This window comes from Denticeps clupeoides, chromosome 4, assembly GCF_900700375.1.
Source record: "Denticeps clupeoides chromosome 4, fDenClu1.1, whole genome shotgun sequence".
In the NCBI taxonomy this organism is placed as follows: domain Eukaryota; kingdom Metazoa; phylum Chordata; class Actinopteri; order Clupeiformes; family Denticipitidae; genus Denticeps; species Denticeps clupeoides.
Genome location: NC_041710.1, coordinates 24,168,099 through 24,192,267, shown reverse-complemented (window position 1 = coordinate 24,192,267; position 24,169 = coordinate 24,168,099). Strand labels below are relative to the sequence as shown.

General features: G+C 41.1%; 2 protein-coding genes across 6 annotated transcripts; both read left to right on the top strand.

The window, feature by feature from the left end:
- Positions 1-37: 37 nt before the first annotated feature.
- ppm1kb (protein phosphatase, Mg2+/Mn2+ dependent 1Kb) lies at positions 38-17,036 on the top strand. 2 transcript variants are annotated; one of them, XR_003749523.1, is made up of 8 exons: positions 38-171; positions 1,729-2,226; positions 3,991-4,091; positions 6,198-6,363; positions 6,573-6,717; positions 6,937-7,071; positions 7,453-7,666; positions 17,002-17,036. XR_003749523.1 is itself a non-coding variant. In XM_028976527.1 (7 exons), exons 2-7 carry the CDS (start codon positions 1,787-1,789, stop codon positions 7,582-7,584), a joined length of 1,119 nt encoding a protein of 372 aa, XP_028832360.1. In that variant the 5' UTR covers positions 38-171; positions 1,729-1,786; the 3' UTR covers positions 7,585-9,697. The 2 variants fall into 2 exon arrangements, 1 of the variants encoding a protein (XP_028832360.1); XM_028976527.1 differs by lacking the exon at positions 17,002-17,036 and having other exon boundaries at positions 7,453-9,697.
- abcg2d (ATP binding cassette subfamily G member 2 (JR blood group)) lies at positions 12,442-24,103 on the top strand. 4 transcript variants are annotated; one of them, XM_028976524.1, is made up of 16 exons: positions 12,442-12,545; positions 13,364-13,589; positions 15,038-15,097; positions 15,177-15,291; positions 16,040-16,192; positions 17,118-17,275; positions 18,953-19,104; positions 19,220-19,321; positions 19,757-20,007; positions 21,360-21,442; positions 21,815-21,904; positions 22,002-22,126; positions 22,477-22,631; positions 22,705-22,794; positions 22,969-23,066; positions 23,150-24,103. In XM_028976524.1, the coding sequence occupies exons 2-16, from the start codon at positions 13,378-13,380 to the stop codon at positions 23,295-23,297; spliced, it is 1,992 nt and encodes a 663-aa protein (XP_028832357.1). In that variant the 5' UTR covers positions 12,442-12,545; positions 13,364-13,377; the 3' UTR covers positions 23,298-24,103. The 4 variants fall into 4 exon arrangements, 3 of the variants coding, with proteins under 3 accessions (XP_028832357.1, XP_028832356.1, XP_028832359.1); XM_028976523.1 differs by lacking the exon at positions 12,442-12,545 and adding an exon at positions 12,661-12,782; XR_003749522.1 differs by lacking the exons at positions 12,442-12,545; positions 22,477-22,631; positions 22,705-22,794 and adding an exon at positions 12,661-12,782 and having other exon boundaries at positions 23,150-23,291.
- The last annotated feature ends 66 nt before the right edge of the window (positions 24,104-24,169 follow it).

Sequence of the window (24,169 nt, the reverse complement as noted above, 5' to 3'; positions counted from 1 at the left end):
CCAATCAGCGCCACAAGGGGGAGGGGCCAATGGTTACGCAAATGCCCCATTGACTGGCGGGCTGGGTTAGTGTCGGTAAAGCCCTGCCGAGTCACACCTCTCGGTTCCCCGTCGCGGTCCGGGAATACAAACACCATTGATTCACTTTAACGCCGAAGGAGTCCATTTGCGGTAAGAACATTTAATTACCGCGAATTGCAGCTCGGCTAGCCCGGTTGGCTAGCCAGCTAACTAGCAGGTCTAACCAACGATTTCCGTGGCAGAATGTGTGAAAACGTCTTTTACGTGCATGTACGTCCCGTCTGTATCGCAGGATTACATAATAACACGCAGGCGCTCGCAGAGCCCCGGACAACGCCGTCTTCCGAAGCTGCAGGCTGCGCGCCTATTTTCAGGCAGTGACCCCAGCCGGGTTGGGTTCGGCCTGTCAGCGTAGCTCGATATGCAGCTAGTTACTTACTATAGCTAGCGAGCTACATACAAGGTAACATAACTAGCGAGCATGTTGCATCATCCAAACTCCGCCGTCCGACGTGCATCCGCAGCAGGGGCATTTTGTCCAGGCGATCGGCGCGTTCTGTTGATATGTTACGACAAATCATGCGCATTTTCCATCGTTTTCAGATATATGGCGTATAATGATGCTTCATTTCTGACCTCACAATGGGGAAAATCAATATCCCACAATTATGGCATACGATTCCTTTCTATTTTGCTGTACTGATTAATTGACTATATGTGAATTGTATGTGTATGTATATTGTGTGTGTGTGTGTGTCTATGTTATGTTTTATATATATATATATATATATATATATATTTCAGGAAATTTCACAATAGCAATAACATAACTCTCATTCTCCCACTGCCATCTGGTCATCTGCTATATTACTTGGTTAACCATTATAGGTACTGTCAGCTATCAGTTCACTGTATAAAACTGTACAAAATGTTATTCACGATGACCTCTGACCTAACACAGTGTGTTCTGTGGTTGAACTGTTGCCTGAGTGTTGCTTGGGAAACCGACCTTAGGGCAAGGTGCTCTTGTTCTGTTGGAGTTGTGTGTATGAATAATCTAGACCAATCTTAACAAAAAGTGATCAGTCTTTATACATATTAACCTTTGCTGGGTACTGGACTTATCTTTTAAGCTATCAGACATTCTAAGCATTGTGTATAAGAGGTCAGATCCCTGAAAAGTAATGTTTTGTACCTTTTTTTAAAGTTGAACAACATGTACCTGTAGGATTTCCTTAAAAGTTTTCTGTTTCACTGACGAACAATCTCCATTGTGTTCTTGTTGTTCTGTGTATTCATTTTTATGAAAAAGTTGCATCAGATTAAGACAGCATGTGCAATGAGACACTCCAAATACTGCAGTCTCAGTCCCTCTTCAATACTCGGAAATGTTAATAAGAAGGTATGATTTATTTAATATGACTGATCTAAGGCAGGTATGTTTTAGCCCTGCAATGACCCTGCGACTGTCCCATTTTATGTCAGAAAGAAACATTTCTTTGATTTGTATGCCCTTTCTCTAATCACATTTTCTGGACCCCGATGGAAAATGTCATTATGTCAAGGAAAGGTGCAAAGGTCCAATAATCATATTCATATTTGCAAAGAAAGGTAATTAAAATGGATCTTATTATTGCAACTTACGTACATTCTGGTCACTTCATTCAGTCATGAATGCGGAACCGCTCTCTTCTCATTTCTTCTCAGGCTGTTTGCTGGGCAGCTGCTGCGTATTCCTTCCTGGAGGCACACCTCCTGTTGAGGTATGTCAGTGGCTGCTCTCATCCGTCTGGCCAGGTCTGGCGGCACCCATCTCCATCAGTGGGCTGGCCTTCGGATTGCCTACACCTTGCAGGAGGACCACCGAAGGTCCCTGCACTGCCCTTCCAGCGAGCGCCTCAGCAACTCCCGCTTTGACCCTGACAGCAGTGGCCGCCCCACAACCTGGGACTCGTTCGGTATCTGGGACAACCGCATCGACGAGCCCATCCTCCTGCCACCAAGCATCCGCTATGGCAAGCCCATCCCCAAAGTGAGTTTGAGCAAGGTAGGCTGTTCCTCGCTCATAGGCCAGCGCAAGGAGAACGAGGACCGCTACCAGCTGTCACAGATGACTGGCAACATCCTATATTTTGCTGTATTTGATGGCCACGGTGGACCACAGGCAGCTAACTTCTGCCACAAATACATGGAGAAGTACATCAGGTAAGATTTCCCAGTGCCCATGAGCAACTCTTACTCTGAACATGCCAGGTTTTTGTTCAAAATGTTTGACTCAACGTAAATGTAGAGGTGTGAAACTTTACTGCTTTTTACGACTCTATTGCTATTACTGATTAATCACCATGTGTCCTGTCAATTTGTTCTACATTACATCACATTATGTTTTAAAAAAACATTACTGAGATGAGAGTTAAGGCCTCGTTCACAGACGTCTGAAACAGGCATATTTCTGGCGTCAGGTCAGCACGGAACGAAGCAAGTGGGAGCAAGTCAAAGCATCCACACGTGCATTCTGCACTGGCGATTGGTCAGCTGCATGTTCATTTCCAACGTCCATGTGGACGAGGCCTTACTCCTACCTGGAGTGACACTGTACTCAGATAAGGCAGCCAGTCGCTTCAGGCGGTACTTTTTGTCTAGAATTTTATTCCACCTCCAGAAAATTACCAAGCAAAATTATTATGATATAATCACTACAGAATTGGATACCTCTGTATCACGATGCAGTGGTTATGACATTTATTTCAACACCCCTAGACAACACCCCCATGCTTTGCATGTTCTGTGTTTTTAGTTTCCCTTAACTGTGTTGATAGTTACAGTGGGGCAAAAAAGTATTTAGTCAGCCACCAATTGTGCAAGTTCTACCACTTAAAAAGATGAGAGAGGCCTGTCATTTTCAATATGGGGTATACCTCAACTATGAGAGAAAAAATGAGAAAGAAAATGCAGAAAATCGCGTCCTCTGGTTTTTAAAGAATTTATTTGCAAATTATGGTGGAAAATTTGTATTTGGTCAGCAAGATTTCTGACTCTCACAGACCTATAAGTTCTTCTGTAAAAGGCTTCTCTGTCCTGCACTCATTACCTGTATTAATGGCACCTGTTTTAACTCATTATCAGTATAAAAGACACTTGTCCACAACTTCAAACAGTCACACTCCAAACTCCACTATGGCCAAGACCAAAGAGCTGTGTAAGGACACCAGAAACAAACCTGTAGACCTGCACAAGGCTGGGAAGACTGAATCTGCAATAGGTAAGCAGCTTGGTGTGAAGAAATCAACTGTGGGAGCAATTATTAGAAAATGGAAGACATACAAGACCCCTGTTAATCTCCCTCGATCTGGGGCTCCACGTAAGATCTCACCCCATGGGGTCAAAATGATTACAAGAACGGTGATCAAAAATCGGGGGGACCTAGTGAATGACCTGCAGAGAGCAACACACTACGTAACACACTACGCCGACAGGGACTCAAATCCTGCAGTGCCAGACGTGTTCCCCTGCTTAAGCCAGTACATGTCCGGGCCCGTCTGAAGTTTGCTAGAGAGCATCTGGATGATCCAGAAGAGGATTGGGAGAATGTCATATGGTCCGATGAAACCAAAATAGAACTTTTTGGTAAAAACTCTACTTGTCGTGTTTTGAGGAGAAAGAATGCTGAGTTGCATCCAAAGAACACCATACCTACTGTGAAGTATGGGGGTGGAAACATCATGCTTTGTTGAGGTATACCTATGATGAAAATTACAGGCCTCTCAAGGGAGAACTTGCACAACTGGTGGCTGACTTTTTTGCCCCACTGTATGTCACTGTCACTCACTAATTACCCAGTCAGTCAAATACAATAAAATTATCGAATGAAATATGTCCCATATTTAAAAAAATAGCATCCAAAGGAAAAGTTTGCTAAATGTTTCATTTTGCGGTATAACATATCAAATGGTTTTGTGTTTGTTACAGAGATCTTGTGACTGGGGAGGATAACTTGGAATTAGTTTTGACCCAAGCATTCCTGGAAATTGACAAAGCTTTAGCAAGACATCTCCACCTATCTGCAGATGGTAGGTACAAGGTAGAACCTTTTTCTTGAAAATATAAATTTGCTGATGTGGAGTGGTGCCGTTTATAAAACACTGTCCAGTCTTGTTTTTTGTCAAGAATATTAAATTAAAGTACACTTTTAGTCAAAAGTTTGGTCACACCTAGTGTTGAACATTTGCATCTTTCCAAATCAGGGAGCTTTTGCTGTGAAGGCAGCATTTCACCCTCTTTGCTTCTGTCCACCACCTTAAGTTAGATGACAGGGATGGTTTCCACCAGTCCTGAAGGTTTATGCTGAACACTTTCTTATCATTCACTCACATGAGAATCTCATGAAGCAGCTTTTGATGTGACAACAAAGCAGCCACAAAGGTAAAAAGAGGCGACTCTGAAAAAACAGATTCATCAAACATACTTCACTTTCTCCCGCTAAAAAATAATAAATATGCTTCTTGCATTGGATTCTTCAAAATGGCTCCATCTTAGTCTCCAGAGTAGGTGCATCCAAACTTTTGACTGGTAGTGTAGTGTAGTCTTAAAAGCTACAATGCTCTCATTAATTACTAGTAAAATAGAATGTTTCTAGGTACAGATCTGAAATACTTCAGCTATTATTCACGTGTACAACAAAAAAATAATGCCATCATCGCTTGTAAGTAATGACCACACTGCAGACAAATGGAAAATCTGATATCGGCACATCAAGCAGAAGTAGCACGATACGGCATTAATTAGCTGAGCCTTGCTCAATCCTGACTTCAGCCAGGTACGCTTTCCTTTACCCACTTCCTCTCGTGTAGTTTTTTTTATTTGTCTGGTTTAGAAGTCAAAAGCTCAACGCTGTTTTGTACTTCAGATTTACTTATTTACAGGGTGCTTTTCCACTGAGGATCAGAACATTTGTTTTTGGGGCCTGGAGAAAACCAGAAACTGAGCCATGGCCGAATTCTGAATTTTTTTTTTTTTTTTTTCTAAAAAAAATTGCAGCATGTGGGATAAATAGGTTTAAAGTTTGTCCCAGGTCAGTGTTGCTTCAAATCACAAATTGTTCCTCTCCAGTTCCCGTAGGAAAAGGGTGATAAGTTACCTAAAGTACTGTTGTTCTTCAATGTGTAGTGGAAAAGCACTCTAACTGGTGAAGTCCTTCAGTCAGAAAGTTAAAAAAAAAAAAAACAGTGGAATAGTTAGCAAATACTCCCTCTCTGGACATTCGTTTTTTAACAAATTCCATGTGTGGCCCAGCAGTGGTGCGTGAAATGTACAATTTTGCCCTGTGTGTGTGCGTGTTATCCACGACAGCGGCGGAGCCAGCTAACTGCCTCTAAGAGCTGCTGCTTACCGGTACCTTATTGGAAGGCGGGGGGCTAGATTGGTCCAGCGGGTCCTTGCCTGGACTTCTGGAAGGTTCCTCAACTTTCTCTCCCTTTTCTCTCTCTTTCTCACTATTTTCCTCAGTTTCCTCTTGTGGCAAGTTAATTAAATGCAGTGTGGGTCAAATACTGTACGTTGGTCCTGAATTAGAGCATGTGCATTATCAGTAGTCAGGTTAATCCAAATCTTTGTCATGTAATTGCACTTTATGCATACCTAAATACATAAACTATTATTTTCGAAGAGCATTCCTTAAATCTTTCCAGCAATCTCAATCAGTTGAGCAAAAGAACCATGATTTTCCTTGACATGGACTAAAATATGTTCTCCCAGTGAACTTCGGCATACGTTTCTATGCGCCCACCTTGACATGGCGGGGGGGTTGTCTGCCGCACTACCCATGTGCCATTACCCAAAGGGCTACCTGCATGTTTGGTCTCTCTAATCCCAACGCTGCAGTTTATGTTATCTTTTGGAGAAAAAATGCATTCCCCTCCTCTGTCCTCATCCTGTGGAGTACAATAGCACATAGTAGTTCTCTGTGTGTGTTTTTGTGTGAGACAGGGAGTGGTTGTGTTTATTCTATGTTGATTATTGTGTGTGTAGATTATAAGAGAAATTGTGTGTGTGTGTGTGTGTGTGTGTGTGTGTGTGTGTGTGTTATATATCTGTCTATAAGACTTCTATCCTTGTGAGAAGGTAATGTGCATGTGTCTGTGTGTGTTTTAACCTGATTTGCGTTTGGTGCATTTCAGCCAACCTGCTCTCCGCGGGCACCACAGCCACAGTGGCGCTGCTGAGGGATGGCATCGAGCTGGTGGTGGCCAGTGTGGGAGACAGCCGTGCCATGCTGTGCCGCAAAGGCAAGGCCCATAAGCTCACCGTGGACCACACTCCTGAAAGGAAGGATGAGAAAGAAAGGTGCACACTCTCACTGCAAAAGGAAGCATGTACTTTTTCTATTTCATTGTTTCATTCTGTTGTCCTTGATGAAATAGCCTTTTTAAATCTATTCTATAAATGTTTCAATGCTACATTGGCTATGAGATGTAAAGTTGCTGATTTTCGCTGTGGAACAGGTGAAGTCTAGTTCCAGTTGACTGGCTTATTTGTGTTTATGTGTCCTGCAGGATTCGCAAGAGCGGGGGCTACGTGACATGGAACAGCCTGGGCCAGCCACATGTCAATGGCAGGCTAGCCATGACCCGTAGCATTGGGGACTTCGACCTCAAGAATGCGGGGCTGATCGCCGAGCCTGAGACCAAGAGGATTTCAGTGAGCACGCTTTCTATTGTTCTATTACCAGAAGCAGTCATGGTGTGAGGTTCCGAAGGACACCCGAGGTGGAGATTAAAGCGGCCGACGCCAGCTCGCTCTGTTGACAGCAGTTTCAGGAGGAAGGCTTTGTGCGGATTAACGTGAAAGCGTATCTGACGGTGACCTAAATAAAGTGATTGTAGATTAAGCTTGTTTTTTTCCCCCCCATCTCTGTAGCTCCATCATGTCCATGATTCTTTTCTGGCTCTCACAACCGATGGCATTAACTTCATCATGAACAGTCAGGAGATCTGCGATGTCATCAACCAGTGCCATGACCCCAAGGAGGCTGCACAGCGCATAAATGAGCAGGTTAGCGAGCATCAGACTTATACAATAACAGTAAAAAAGTAGCAGTATGCTTAATGTAACAAGTTAGTATACTCTAGTCCCCTTAGGATCTCGCAATATTGCAGTTCAAAATTAACACAAATCCAACCAACCTTTCTGCAAATGTAGTCAAAAATGCTGCAAAAAAGCATTGCAAATGGCCAAAAATGCCATAAACAACAAAATCCTCAAAAAAGACTTAATTGATAGTGATTACAAACGAAAAAACTGCTAGTCTTTCACACGCAGTCCCGGCGTGATGTTGTGGTGTGGAAAAAATTATGGAACTTCACATTTTCTAAATAAGGGTGCATGGTGTTGCACAGCTTGCAGTGTAACTGGTGTCTCTACCTTTCCATCCAGGCAATGCAGTATGGTTCAGAGGACAACAGCACAATCATGGTGGTTCCGTTTGGTGCCTGGGGTAAAGAGAAGAACACCGAGGTCAACTTCTCATTTAGCCGCAGCTTTGTGTCGAGTGGCCGTTGGGCCTAGGAGAGAGAATAGAGAGAGAGGGAGAGAGAGGGAGGTTTCTGGTGTATTTGTTTGTGTGTCAGTGTGTGTGTGTGTGTGTGTGTATGTGCATATGAAAGGGTGAGTCAGCACCCAAAGTTGAATGACAAATGAACGAGAACCCAAATTGGATCCGTACAATGTGCAATAATTAGGGAACCGTACCCAACAAAGACCTGAACAAGGATGCCTTAGGAACTTAGGAATTTTGAATATTGCAGTGCTTGGGACTACTATGAGTAGGAGTTTGTGCACTTAACAGGGGACAGTTTCCAGTAAACCAGATTTTCCATCTGATGTACATTTACAGACACTCTTGAACACTTATCTCGATAGTTTGAAATCCACCTAAAAATACTTTAATTCTGACGGTTAGCTCCACTTTGCCTTTGTAAAGGTGGATTTTTTTTTTTTCTTTTATTTGTTTCATTATAACACAATAAGTGTGTTTTAGGTTTGATGTTTTATATATTAGCCGTCTGACCTAGGTTTGATTTTATTTCTGCTGCAGCATATGTTACACTCGTTTTAACAGTTGAATTCACATTCAGATATCGAGACAGAGCAGATGCTTCAAAATAAGTACATCTTGTTTCAGTGAACTGGTGTTTTTTTTTACCTCAGATTACCTCAGTTTCATACTATACAAAATGCACATTGTGAAGTAATTTTAAGTTCCGATGGAATATATTACTTTGTGTAAGGTAACTGTGATGTGAGACCTCTTAACATAACCACCTACTTGACTGTTCAGATGAAATTCCTCTCATACGACGCACTTCCCATCCTGTAGGTTGGTTTAAATCTTGAGCGCTTGTCATTTCTTTTTTTTCAGGGATGCTCAGCACTTGCAGATTTTATTATTTTACCATGATAATGGTTCTAAAATAATAGATTTAAGACTAATTACAGAAGATATTGTCAAGATGTCAAGATCGATTTTTCACTTCAGACTCCGTTGTAAACTAACGTTTACATTAAGGACAGAGCTACAACCAGCATAATAGGGATTGCTAATTTTGCTATAAAACAGCACAGTACTGATGCTTATATCAGTAACAAGTGACCGAAATGAGAGGTGCTCCTGTACCAAATGCATTCTAGTAGACTGAGTTAATGATTTGCTAGTAAAAGCACAAGTGTTGTTATTGATATGGAGGTGTCTGGAATGCAAGGCTGTGCCCACTATGGGCCCGGTGACGTAACACAGTCCCCAGAGTGCTCTGGGTACAGATTGGTCACTTTTGTAAAAGTATATTTTGTATATACCTATATATATTTATATATTTTGGTTTCAAACTAAGTACTATACAATGCAGTGTTTAAACATTGACCTTCTTATGTCAAGTGTTTTTGTTTGTTTGTTTGTCAGCATGTAACAGTCAGTTATGCTGATTTCATCTGGAATATTAGTGACACTTGTTGTCACATATGGTAGATATTACTACATTCTCATTCTCAACACACTGAACAAATAGGCAAAAGTAGTGAGCCATGCGTGACCCAGGAATGTTAGTGTGAGTAGGCAGGGCTTGGTTGAATTACTTCAAACGCAGGAGATGTAAGAACTGTGTTTGTATGATTGTACCCAGCATGCCCTATTTTCATAGATTCTCAGACTGCATTTTCATTTGGGTACATGAGCGTGTTTGTTTGCCTGATGTATGTGCCACACTTCCAAAGCTCTTTTTTTTTTTTTAATCCTGTCAATGTGAACGTCTTCTTCCATTCTCCAATGGATCATTATAAATGGACATTTTTAATGTTTTCGTTTGACATATTTCTTTGAGTGCAGAACACTGCATTTGTGTTTTTAAATAAGGCTAATGGATCTGGCCCTCCTTTCTTTTGCCTTGCCCATTTTCAGATGCTTTACCACTACTCACTTTATTGTGGTGACAAAGACTGAAATAGGGGGATCAAAAAGCTTATTTTTATTTTCATTTTTTTTTTATCTATGTGAAGTGGTCGTTTTCACACAATCCAGTATAATTTCTTGACAACCACGAGCCTTCCATGATTTTGTATGCAGTTTTCCCCCATATGGTTTGTACTTGTATATTATCTGTTAATAAACAATTACAGACATAGTTCATATTTGTGTCCTTGTTGTGGATTCAAACATGCCGTGTTAAGAGAAAAGAAACACAAAAATGTTTCATATTTCCAGTTCATAAAAATACATTGTGTCATCAATCTAAGTATAATTTTTATACTGATTTATGAAAGTGAAGTGATTGTCACATGTGATACACAGCAGCACCGCACACGGTGCACACAGCGAAATGTGTCCTCTGCATTTAACCCATCACCCTGACAGGCAGCCATGACAGGCGCCCGGGGAGCAGTGTGTGGGGACGGTGCTTTGCTCAGTGGCACCTCGGCGGATTGGGATTCGAACCGGCAACCTTCTGATTATGGGGCCGCTTCCTTAACCTCTAGGCCACCACTGCCCCAAATGAGCACAGTATACAGCACATACAGCATAAATGCATTGCAATAGAAATTCAGTAGTGCTGTACTCATTCAGCAATAGTTACCAACAGTAAATCTAGAGGTTTCAACAGATGTTTGCTCTAAGTGTGCTTGTGAAGACTGTTGAGCCAGTATGAAGGTGAGAGCACCTGTCATAGGGCAGACAGTCCATAGAATGGGCTAATATTATCTCTGCAGTTCATGTTTTAATCTCAAAAGGGTTATTTCACTGGCAACTGGACTTGCTATGGATCTATGACAGGAATGTACAGATCTGTACATAGGAGAAACCAATCAGCAGCTCCATAAAGGCATGGCTCAACCCAGAAGAGCCAGCTCATCGGGACAGGACTCAGCCATCCACTTACACCTGAAAGATAAAGGCCACTCGTTTGAAGACAATGAAGTTAGAATTTTGAACCAGGAAGCTGATCGGTTCAAGCTAGGCGTGAGAGAAGCAGTTTACTTCAAGATTGAACAGGAGGTGGCCTTAGACATAATCTATCACCCACTTACAATGCAGTTCTCACAGTCGTTCACACTCTGGCTCAGGTCGTCTCATTAACATGCATGAAAACCAAGGAGAAGGACAACCCACAGGTGATCACCTCCTTCAGGGCTCCACTGGGTTTATAAACCTGCTTCTCTGGGCCAGTCAGTCAGACTTGAGAAAGCCCCCTGGAATGGAAGGGTGAAACATTGTCAAGGATCCATAACAAGCCCAGTTGCCAGTGAAGAAACCTTTTTGAGATAACAATGACCTGGAAGACTGAGAACTTTCACAGACATTCATGTTTTAATTTGTTTAATGTGTGGATGGGGGTGGGTTTGATGAAAAGCAGCAAATATGTGGACTGACTGTGACTGTGGACTTTTTTGGGGGGACTTGTCTGTATTTGTAAAGCACTTCTTGGGAGCATTGACAATTTATTTGACACTGGCATCATTGTAGGCAAAGCATCTGTTCTGCACAGAGGGACGGATTATGGGTCATGTGGGCCCCTGTCCAACACGAAGTTAGAGTAAAATGTCAACAAAGAGGTAGAATTTTTACAAATGTAGTTTTTATTATTGTGTGTGATCAAAACGTTCCGATTATCCTTCCCCAAGCTTTCTACATTGGTTTGCTGGAATTTTGGCCCACTCCTGTCAACAGAACTGGTGTAACTGGCTCAGGTTTGTAGGCCTTCTTGCTCACACTTTTCAGTGCCGCCCACAAATTTTCTATGGGAGAAACTGAGATCAGGGCTTTGTGATGCTTGGGATGATTGTCCAATTGAAATGTCTTTTTTTTATGGTGGTCTCCTCCCAGCATACCATGGTGGTTTCTTCACAAGGTCTTTTTTCGGTTGTCCTGGGGTTTATTTGCACATTTCGAACCACAAAAATCGGAATTTGTCCCCTTCCTGAGCGGTATGATGGTTGTACATTACCATGTTTATTATAGATGTGTATTATTGTGATATGAATGCATACTTGTCACCTTGATAACATTGCTAAAAATACATACAAATTCTCAGTCGCTCGAATCTGACATTTAACAAATCCGAAAATAATTGTTAATAATTATTGATCTAAACAGAAAAAAAACACATTTAACGTTTGACAGTTTGACGGATGTCCGGGACATCTGTCTGCTGAACATTTTGTTCTATTCGAAGTTGCGGGCAGTTCAGACTCCATGCATCCATGGGACATCTCGTCTAGGTTTTGTCCAAAAGATGGTGCTGCTGTTACATGATGTGATTCCCTGTAAAGACTCCAAATAATCATTTATTATAGTCAGAGGTGTATGAAGTTATTATTTAGTTTGTATAAATATGATATAATAATAATATTTTATTAATTTAATTAGTTAAATTTCACTCATACACCCGTGTGTTACACGACACAATATTATTGAAGTAGAATAAAGTGTGTATGTCTCTCATTTTAATTGTAAATTTTGCAAATGTTGTATTTTATTTTTTGTGTCCAAGTTGCAGTCCAGCAGTAACTAGTTTTTACATCATTATTTGCAAAACTGATGCTGATCGCACTTGCATTCTTTTTCCAAACGTACTAGACAAGGCTCGTGGGACGCACTACATGGCACATAAAACCGGTTCCCATGTGCTGGTTAACTTCATGGAAGCAAACATCTTTGATATCTTGTCATTCAAGTTCCCCCGTTGCCTTATCAATCGCATTTGCATGAATTTACATTCCACCTCCTCGGACACGATGCCGCTTTCTGTTTGCAAAATGGCTACACTTACAACAAATACCATATAATATTCATGCAGCTACGTTTTTAAACGTTTTTAAAACGTTCCTCGTTTTACTTGTCACGATTTTTTCTTTAAGAGAGAACAGAAAGATGAAGATGAAGGTCCTGCCGCGTGGTGGGCGTGTCCAGGAGCAGCGCGCCTATATAAACCCCCACGCGTGTTTCTGAAGCTTTTTCCGCGGAAAAAGCCGGCGACCTGGTACGTGTTCGTTTTTGTTTTTTAACCCCCCCCCACACCATGTATGAGCGTTCAACGAGGCGTTCAGCGTCGTGCTGCGCGGTTGTTTCCAATTATTTTCACGTTCTTCTTGTTGTTGTGGATCTTTTTACGACAGTAGTAGCGCAGTAGTAGCGTATCCGGTACACGTTCAATCAGAATTTAGTTGTGCACCAACTAACAGAATCGTGTGAATGATGCGTTACACTCATGCCAGAAGTAAGTGTACAATTATCCCAGCATTCACTTGTGTGTGTGCGTGCGTGCGTGCGTGCGTTTCTTCAATGCGACCCTCACATACCCAGAGAATCCGAGGGAACATCAAACCAGTTTTTCCCTTTTTTCTGTATTTTCTTTAGTTTGTCTGTGACACACTCATTTTCTGTATTTATTGCCTTCCCTTTTTTTTTGTGGCAGTGTGACATTAGGGACCTCGTCCTTATTCCAGAAGGTGTCTTCCTATCGATGCCTCTATAGTAATTGTCAAATTGACTGTGACAAATGTAGAAGAATACGGCGCCGGTGAGGAATGTGCACTCTTTATCTCTCTGGGCTGAGCAGGGTGCACCTACCTTCAGCTCGAGGCACACGCACCTTTTTTTTTTTTTTTTACCGCCAAAACTCTGCCATTTCATGAGCGTGTTATGATGTTCCAGGTCAGGAAATGAACTCGCCGCTGCGGTAAAACATCTGCAGCATGTTTTATTTTATTTATTGGTTTTATTTAGCTATACTACGGAACCATTTTACTGCTTCATAAAATTATTACACAAGATAACCACCATTTCTGCTGAACGTAGGCACGCAGGGAAATATGGAAGACATGGCCAATCACGTCAACATCCAGATGGTGGAAGAAAGGAGTTCCAATGGCACAGTGGGGTCGAAGGTCGTCACAAGTCGCACCAGCAAACCTCAGCAGGGCGCAGTTGTCAGCTTCCACAACATTAACTACAAGGTGCAGCTGAAGAGTGGATCACTGTGCAAGGGGAAGACCACCACAAGGGATATACTGTTGGACCTGAAGTGAGTTATTCATAAATAAACCTCTTTCTTAGTGAACTGGTGTGTGAAATATCTCAGGGTCGTGATATTCGCCAATAAACCACTGATCACATTTGAATCGATTCCACTTGTCGTCAGGAACTGACCATTGACCATTGTCAATTTCACCAGTGTTTGTAGCTTTTTGGAAATATTCTGTTACTACTCATGCTGTAGTCATTTCACCAGACTTACCTAAACCAGCAACGTTTCAAACTACAATTTAAACAAGTTAATGCCCACAATTACATAACATTCTATGGTCTATATTCTACAGTCAAAACAGGATAAAATATGCGGGTTAAGTTCACAGCAGCAGTTCTCAGACCATTTCTTGTTTGGTGAGAGTAGGTTAACTAATCAGCAGCTCATAATTTGTCTGCCATAAAATGTCATGTCTTATGTTATTTTTAGAGCTCTATCACACTTATATGTTGCAAGATTTTATTTGAGTAGTTCTCTATATTCTGCCTTTCTGAATAACCCTTTGCCTAATCCATTTGTCCACATCTATGCGAAAAAAGAATTCTTCTGTACTGGAGATGCCCGACACGTTTTGCTGGACTCTTTGGATGCTCTCTTCTCATTGAACACAATTTGCCTTCCTACAGAAAATAAAATGATGTCCTACTCAATACAATTATTGATGTGTAAAACCGTTTAACACTCTGAACGACAGTAGAATAAAGTGACTTCTGACAAATACTGTGAGTGATTGTGATTTCGATTCCCAGGGTTTGAATAGATAGTTTCAGACCTTCTAAACGTAGTGTTAATTATGACATTAACCATGGTCGCTTGAGTATAATCTCTTTGTGCCAAAGCCCTGGGTGGCAGAGAATGGAATTAAAAGCTTCACGTGATGAGCTGCAGTGATTCCTCAAATTCACTGGGTGCATATGCTTGGTATGACCGGTTTAGCCGTTCATTTTGAAACGCTCAGAAGACTTATCATGCCTGGGTTATTTTAATGGCTCCAGTTGCAGATGTTCCTCAATGAACATTGCCATCACATGACTGAATGGTGAAAAGTCTTTCCAGTTCTGACAAGCTTGAGTGACAAGCCGAGCCTGCCTCACGTGATGGTTTGATAACACGATTTCATGCAAATGTAGAGGTTTCATAACAGCCAAGTAGCACGTCATTCTTTATGGTAACACCGCTTTCATACTGAACACCAATGAAATTGCATTTGACGTCTGTTTGACAGCAGATCTAATCTGCGTTTTAAAATATTTTCAAACCTTTCGCATTCTTTGATCATTTGTCTGCCAGGTCCGAATGATGTTGCAGCTATGATTATAATCATTACAATTACTAGTCACCAGTTTTGGAATGATGTCAAAATATTTGAACGCTATGCTGGACCCGAGGAATTCACTTGCTAAATTCGTTGAGTTCAGCTTGATCTGTTTTGTCCTGTGTTCCAGTGGGATCATGAGACCGGGTCTAAATGCTATTTTGGGACCTACAGGAGGCGGGAAGTCATCGTGAGTAGAGTCTGAAAGAAGTTTAAGTGAATGCTAACATCCTGGAATTAATATAAATTTAATCCTTTTATACCGTAAGGTTCTTGGATGTCCTGGCTGCCAGGAAGGACCCGACAGGTCTCTCTGGAGAGGTTCTGATCGATGGGGCTCTGCAACCACCCAACTTCAAGTGCCTTTCCGGATACGTGGTCCAGGTAGTTATTTTTTTTTTTTATTAAAACTGTCAGTCTGCATGTAGAGATATCGGTTAATTGATGATCCAAAATATGGCAGCCCGTCTCATTTTCAATCAGCCAAAATACACCCATGTTACACCTCTTCTTACCTCCCTCCACTGGCTCCCGGTAGCTGCTCGCATTGAGTTCAAATCCTTGATGCTTGCCTACAGGGCTGTAAATGGAACTGCGCCCTCCTACATCAACACACTACTACCTAGATACACTCCTACACGCTCTCTCAGATCGGCAAACGAAAGGAGACTAAAAATTCCTTCTTCACGGGGTCTCCGATTCCAATCATGTCTGTTCTCCGTTGTTGTCCCTGGCTGGTGGAACAACCTGCCCTCCTCCACACGACTAGCCGAGACTATCACCACTTTTAAGAAGAAGGTGAAAACCCTCTTATTCCAAAAATATTACAGACAAATCTAACACTTGTATACAAAATGTATAAATACATTATAATTTTTCTTAGTCTAGCACCCAACAATCTCCGAGCATGCTCTTCACTGACAAGTCTAAGCCTTATCAGGGCTCTTAGTTTGTAAACTCGATATTCTATAGAAATCGAACGAGAATTGCTGGTGTCTTCCTATTGTAAGTCGCTTTGGATAAAAGAGTCTGCTAAATAAAGTAAAGTAAAGTAAAGTAATTGCGGAGTGCTTTTATATTTCGCAGTGTGGTCTGTCTAGCCTGTTTCAGTCATGCATTTTTTATCCTCCAGGATGATTTAGTAATGGGGACTCTAACAGTAAGAGAGAACCTACGTTTCTCTGCTGCACTGCGACTGCCATCCTCGGTCAGTCAGAAGGAGAAGGAGACCAGGGTCAATGATCTCATTAAGGAACTTGGACTCAGTAAGGTGGCTGATGCTCGGGTAAGTGCGCATACAGTATAATTGCTCTGGTTTTCTTAGGCTGGTAATGGAGATTTGATGCATGATTTAAGTGATACATTTTTTTTAAATTATATTTAAATGGTATGGATATGAAAATAGGTGTAGTGGTTGTGGCAATAGGAAATAACAAAGTACAGATCCTTAGTAACTGTTCTTAAATCGTTTATAGGTATCTTTACTTTACTTGACTCTCTAGTTTCCTGACCGCTTTTTTTTAGTTTTTACGACACTTGTTTCATGTCGTTGTGTGCCAGTCATATTTCAGCTTAACTGGATGGGGCTTAGAAACACACACAGAAAAGACACAATCCCATTGGTATGTTCATCTTTGTACACAATGCACAACAAGCTTGTGCTCAATGTAATGTATTCATGCAGAATACATTAATCAGCATTAATCAATTTTAAATTTTTATTTGATATTATTACTACAACTCCTTCAATTCAAGTCTCTGTACATATACATGGATGAAAAATGTGCACTTTTGCTGTCACTGAGAGTAGAAGTTGTTTTTGCATGTTCTTTTTCATTTTCTGATAAGTCTTATACTTCTGGCTAGTGTATAAAGCACTGATCTACCAAAACAAAGATTCCAAGCAGGTCGTCGAGTGCATTCTTATCATTCTGGTTTCTTCACGGAAGATCAATAGATTTGTAAATTTGTAACTCTAAACCTACCAGTGGAGCTTTTACAGCTTTGATGTTTTCTGTTCATATCAGCATACGTTTTTTACAGATATGAAAACAATGATTATTGATATCTCAAAGAAATTACTGTGGTTGCACTTGTGTGTGTGTGTGTGTGTGTGTGTGTGTGTGTGTGTGTGTGTGTGTGTGTTTTTATGTATGTTTTTCAGTTGAATGAATCTTAATTGAATTATAGAATTTTATTTGACTATGCAGGTGGGGACCCAGATGATTAGAGGGATCTCTGGAGGAGAGAGGAAAAGGACCAGCATCGGCATGGAAATGATCATAGACCCTACAGTGCTGTTCCTGGACGAGCCTACTACTGGCCTGGATGCCAGCACAGCTAACTCTGTCCTTTTGCTGCTGAAGAGGTAGAATCATTCAAAGCCGAAAAAACTGTGTAAATACCTTATTGTTGAATTCTAATTTAGTGCACATGCAAAGTACTAATGAAAATGACCCTGTATCAGACAGTGCTGAAATTATATTATGTTCATGTACAGTGTGTCCGAAAAGTATTCACACATCACTTTTTCCACATTTTATGTTACAGCCTTATTCTGAAATATATTAAATTCATTTTTTTCACTCAGAAATGGACATACAACACCTTATAATGACAACATGAAGAAAGTTTACTTGAGGTTTTGGCAAATTGATTATAAATAAATCAAATGTACAGAAGTATTCACAGCCTTTGCCATGAAGCTGAAATTGAGCTCAGGTGCCTTCTGTGTCCCTGATCATCCTTGAGATGTTTCTGCAGCTTAATTGGAGTCCACCTGTGGAACAGTTGATTTTACGTGATTTGGAAAGGCACATGCCTGTCTATATAAGGTCACCCAGATGACAGTTCATGTCAGAGCACAAACTAAGCATGAAGTCAAAGGAATTGTTCATCCATAAGTAGAGGAAGTTCAAGACCACCAGGACACTTCCTAGAGCTGACCAGCCACCAAAACTAAGCAATCAGGGGAGAAGGGCATTAGGTGGTGACCAAGAATCCAATGGTCACTCTGTCAGAGCTCCAGAAGTCCGAGGAGAGCCTTCTAGAAGGACAACAATCTCTTCCATTCAGGCTATACAGTGGCCAGACGTAAGCCACTCCTTAGTAAAAGGCACATGGCATCACGCCTGGAATTTTCCAAAAAGCAACATGAAGGACTCTCAGAACATGAGAAATAAAATGCTCTGGTCTGATGAAAATTTGGTGTGAATGCCAAGCATCACATTTGGAGGAAACCAGGCACCACTCATCACCAGGCCAAAACAATCCCTACTGTGAAGCATGGTTGTGGCAGCATCATGAAGGGATGTTTTACAGCTGCAGGAACAGGGCGACTAGTCAGGACAGAGGGATTGATGACTGCAGCAATGTAAAGAGACTTCCTGGATGAAAAAAAATCTGCTCCAGTTCATTTTTCAGCACAATGACCCTAAGCACACAACCAAGATATGAAAGATAGGGCTCTGTGAATGTCCGTTGCCCAGCCAGTGACCCATCCAGAGCCCAGACTTGAACATTGATTGAACATCTCTGGAGAGATTTACACAGACACTTCCCATCCAACCTGATGGAGTTTGAGAGGTGATGCAAAGAGGAATGGGCCAAACAGGCCAAGGATTGGTCATACCATATTCGAAAAAGTATTGAGCAAAGGCGGTGAATACTTAGGTGAAATGCTGTGAATACTTTCCAGATGCACTAATTGTTCAGAGCTCATAAACCAGGGTAGCAGTAGCCTAGTGGGTAACACACTCGCCTATGAACCAGAAGACCCAGGTTCAAATCCCGCTTACTACCATTGTGTCCCTGAGCAAGACACTTAACCCTAAGTTGCTCCAGGGAGACTGTCCCTGTAACTACTGATTGTATGTCGTTCTGGATAAGGGCGTCTCATAAATGCCGTAAATGTAAATGCTAAAGCACTGAAACAAATACTTGATTTGCATATCTCTCTGCTACCTCGTTAAATCTCATACTGTAGGGCACCTTAGTGAGATATGGACTTGTTAATCATCTTAATGGAAATGTTTTTCTTCTGAAGAATGGCTAACCGTGGACAAACCATCATCATGTCCATTCACCAGCCTCGTTACTCCATTTACCGACTCTTTGACACACTCACTCTGCTGGTCAGTGGCAAACTGGTGTACCATGGTCCGACCCAGAATGCACTGGACTACTTTGGCAACATAGGTAATCTGAACATTTTTAGTAGTGCTGAGTCATTGTTTATGAGCAGAAGAACCTAGTCAGGTCAATTTTATGCAGCATTTTTGGTCAGCGTCATAACTTTAGTGCTTTTTCTTAGGTTATGCATGTGAGGCTCATAACAACCCAGCAGACTTTTTTTTGGACATCATTAATGGAGACTCCACATCATCTGCCCTGACCAAGATCCATAATTCAGGCGGTAAATTGGTTTTACACACACACACACACACACACACACACACAATCACACACAATTTAACAGCTGGGAATCAATGAATTATTCACCTACAAATAACCATAACCACCTACAACAATAACATTCAATCCCAAACAATAGTACTGTACTGATCAGAGGCTCTGTGGTGGCCTAATACACTGCAGCATAGTTCAGCTCCCTTCTCCAGGTTATTTCCAAAGCGGTTCCATGTTTCAGCTCAGATGTTTGTTTGTTTTTTTTATAGGAAAGAGGTAAGATGGGCATGAATCTTTGGTCTAGCACAGTCACAAACTAAATTTGAAAAGACACGTTCAGTTATGCACACAGTAAATACTTAAATTTGGTAAGAACAAAAATCTGAAATTAACAGGTTTTCAGTGGCCTGGGCTTTTCAAGAACAAATGTTTTTCCCTGCAGATGATGAAATTGAGGAGACCAGCAGGACCAGACAGAGCATAGAAGATCGGCTAGTGGAGGAGTACCAAAACTGCAGCTATGCTATTGAGACCAAGTCGGAACTCGAGCGCATTGCACAAGGCAAGGACCACAATACCCGACCCAAGACCCGTACTGTCACGTACAACAGCTCCTTCTTCCACCAGCTAAATTGGGTGCTGAAGAGAACATTCTGGAACCTCGTGTTGAATCCACAGACCTCTGTGGCTCAGGTAGCTATTTAATATTAATTAAACTCAAGGCACAATAAAACTAAATAATGATAAATGTGTACAATTAAAAACTTTTCAGTAGAATTGTTATTAACCATGAACGTAGTATAGATGGTAGATCTTGGTAGAATTAAATTAAACGTCTTTCATGTGGTTGTAGTTACTTTTTAAGAAATTTGCCCTGTTTACCTTAACCGGAACTTTTTACAAATGAACTATGTTGCCAAAGAAGATTTTGTAATTCTTGAAAAACTCATAAGATCAGTCTTCATCTTACCTATAAAATAACAGAACATAGTACACATTTTCTCCTTGCTCTCCTTACTCAGAGAATCATTGATTGGTGTGCTCTCAGGCCTCTTAATGGGTACCTGCCATTATTTCTTAGTGTTCAAAGAGAGGGATTACTTTTTGGTGCCAAATACTAAGACATGTTGCACCAATCCGACCTAACAGAAGAATGAGAAGAAAAGGGCATTTTTGGGTTCCTGTCACTAATGACCTTATGACAGGACTTATACGGCCCGAGTAAGTGACTCAAAAGTAAGCCAGGCTCTAATTGCAGTCCCTTTGCCAATCTGCGTTTGCTTCCTCTCAGAGGGACTTTGCACATTCATTAGCTGCCCCAAAGCAAAAAGCCATCAGCGTAGCCCTCACTTTAAGAATTATTAGCAGCTTAAGGCCCTACAGATGAATTTAGTTAATCTCAATGAGCCTGGTCTTTTAAGAGGCTTTTGGTAACCCCACGGTTGCCCTCTTCAGACGGGATCTAAAGTGATATCATATCAGGCAAGGGGAGAGTGATTTGGCATCACATGCCTGGGGTCTGACCTCAGTGGAAATGGGTGACTGAAGGTAATAATCCGGATGCTAGGGAGACGCAATAAGGAACAATAGTCACTAATTGAACCAATTTGTTTTGTAATGCCCAACAGCACTATGACAGAACTAATTAGAGTGGTTCCAACTAAGAATGTGCAGGTTCACGTAATCAAATCTGATGAGCAATTAATTGAATTAGGTGCCATTGGTCATAGCAGCAAGGAAACTATTGAAGAGTGAACCAGAAAAAGATTGAAATCAGTTGATATGGCCAGCAGCATGGGTGCCAAGGAAACCCCTACACAGGTTTGATCAACCTCAGTTTGACACATTTTTGCAAGAGTGCGTTCTCATCTCTGTACTTGGCAATTGGGATCCATCCAGACCGCAGGGTGAGATCCGATCTGCTGACCACACAAGCTCTTCCCGCGCCTTTTTTCACCTGTTCAAGTACTGGCCATACTGTATGGCAATGAATGAAAGAACCTGGACAGTTATGATCTTTTGACCCTATTTTGAACTGTCTACAGGTTGGTGTAACCATCTTATTGGCTTTAATTGTGGGTGCCTTATTCTTTGGAGTAAAAAATGACCAAAGTGGCATCCAGAACAGGTGAGTACAACATGTGCACAGAGCCACAGTATTTGCAGTGAATAGCCTACACTACAGAACATCTGAAGAATTGTGTTCTGCCTCATTATACGTTTGTGAATCGTTTGGTTTTTCAAAAGTATGATTAAGCCTCCAGTCATGTTGGCCCATTCTCCGACGTGTAGATAGTGCTGTTTTTTTTTTTAATTGGGTAGTTCCCCCACCACCACCAATTTATGGTGTTCAAACTCTTACTAAATCACTGAACCACAAATGGATTGTATTCTCAAAAGATTTAGGATTTCAGCACACCAAACCATTAAATATTGCCCTGTTCTCTGGGAGTCTCACACATTGTAGGTTGTGATTTACATTTACGTTTTATTTCTGCAGGTTTGGTGCACTTTTCTTCATCGCAACCAATCAGTGTTTCAGTACACTCTCAGCTGCTGAACTCTTCATCACAGAGAGGAAACTTTTTATGTATGTATTACTTGTGTGTGAGACCCAATATATTGACTTTCAAACCTGCTGCCCTGCAATGTTCTGCACTCACAGGTCTTTTCATCTGTTTTTCCAGACACGAGTACACCAGTGGCTACTACCGAATTTCTGTCTACTTCATTTCAAAGATCTTTTCTGACATCTTCACTCTGCGTACCATCCCAGGCATCATCTTTACTTGTGTGGTCTACTTCATGGTTGGTAGGTAGGATGTTTCAGGTGAAGTGACAGACATTGTTGGTCTTGTTACAAATGGGCAAGTGAGTAACATTGACCAGGGCCCAGACAGGGAACTGCATCAGAACGCCTTGACAACGTATGGTCTTGTGAGATGTTAGGAGTGATGAGCACTGATCAAAAGTGGCCATATATTATAAGAACTGACTCTGATGTGCCCTGGCACTCTTTGGGAAGGTTTTTCTTGAGTCACATGACATCACAAATTCCCTAGATCTAAATCATGGGATGTACCTCGCAACACCCTGAGGTTTTAGTGTTTTGTTATGTGTGTACCCTTGTTTTTAAAAGGGTGGGTTTTTTGTTTTTTCAAGGGTTTAAAGCCACACCAGGAGCGTTCTTCATCTTCATGATCACTGTCACAATGGTGGCATACACAGCCACTGCCATGACAATGGCTATTTCAGCAGACCAAACTGTGGTGGCGGTGGCCAACATCTTCATGACCATCAGCTTTCTGTTCATGATGGTGAGTCCATGAACAAAGGAACGCTCAATCTGCACCAGGGTAAAAGATTATTAAAGTTGTGTTGTCTCTGCAGTTATTCTCTGGTCTACTGGTGAGAATAACCAGTGTCATGGATTGGCTGTCCTGGCTGAAGTATTTCAGTATTCCCCGTTATGGTTTATCAGTAAGTTCAGTAAATCAGTAAAGCGTCAGTTATCAGTAAAGCGTCTGCTAAATAAAGTAAAGTAAGTTTATGGTTTATCGTTGTTTTTATAAAAACAAAATCCCATGGTACAATATTGCATGTGGAAAACTGGAGGGATTTCCATTGGTTCACCATGTAGCCATTTCTGTTCAGGCTTTGCTGGTGAATGAGTTTGTGGGCTTGGAGTTCTGCGGCGACTTTAATGTGACCACTTCCATATATAACTGCAGCGCAAACGTGGAGCAACTAACGTGAGTACTGACCGAAAATGTGTCAGAATGGCTGTGCTTATGTCATCTCATCTCATCACATCTCGTGTGCATGTCATTTGTAGGTGTACAGGTGAACAGCACCTGAATGCACAGGGTATAACCTACTCCACATGGGGGCTTTGGGAGAACCACGTTGCCTTAGCTGTGATGACCTTCATTTTCCTCATCATTGCTTACATCAAGTTACGATTTATCAGGAAGTTCACATGATTGTTTTGCATTCCAGTAAATATCATTTATTTTCCCTCTTCATATGCGTTGAGCTAGGGCTCGTAAATTTAGGATAGCTGTTTTGTATTTTTTTGTTGAATGTAAAATATTTAGCGTGATCTTATTCTTTTATAACAGTTCTAAATCAAATTGATTTGAAATACAAAGGTATGTGTATATACAGTGACATGTTTCAATGGAATTAATTAAACTGGATTTTATTGCCTTTTGTTAAATATTAGTTATGTGACAAATTATCTTAAAGTGTCACCCTGGTATCCTTAATAAATATTTTGAATCTGACAGAATACAAAGAAAAATGTTTAACTGAAACAGACAGTACTGTGATAGAACGTACACCATTTGTTCTGACCAAGTACTGGTACAGGTTGGCACATCCTGACCTTGGCTCTAAAGGTCTCATGGAACATTATCCAGGCCTAACCTAATCACTTTTAATGTGTCTTAATCTGCATGAGCACACATTGGTTGTGGGATAATCAGAACCCAGTCTCATGTCTTACAGGTACTTTTCTCACATTTAACACGGCTTAAGTCTCACTCTCAGCCTGTCAATCATATGGCAAATCCTGCAAGGTCCCACGTGACCACTTGAACATCTCAATACTTTGTATTCTGTTTTTGAAAACTAATGATTGCATGAATAAATATGTATTCTCTGCATCTGTTACTGTTTTACAATACTAGTAAGCATATTGAGCACTATCATAATTTTTTTCCAGCTAAAATAGAATATATAAAATATATAAAACATTTATACATTTTCCTTTTGAAAAGGATAAGTAGGGCCCTATGAAATTTGTTTTATTTTTTTATTTCCATTTTAGTTCTTTCCATTATAAACATATTTA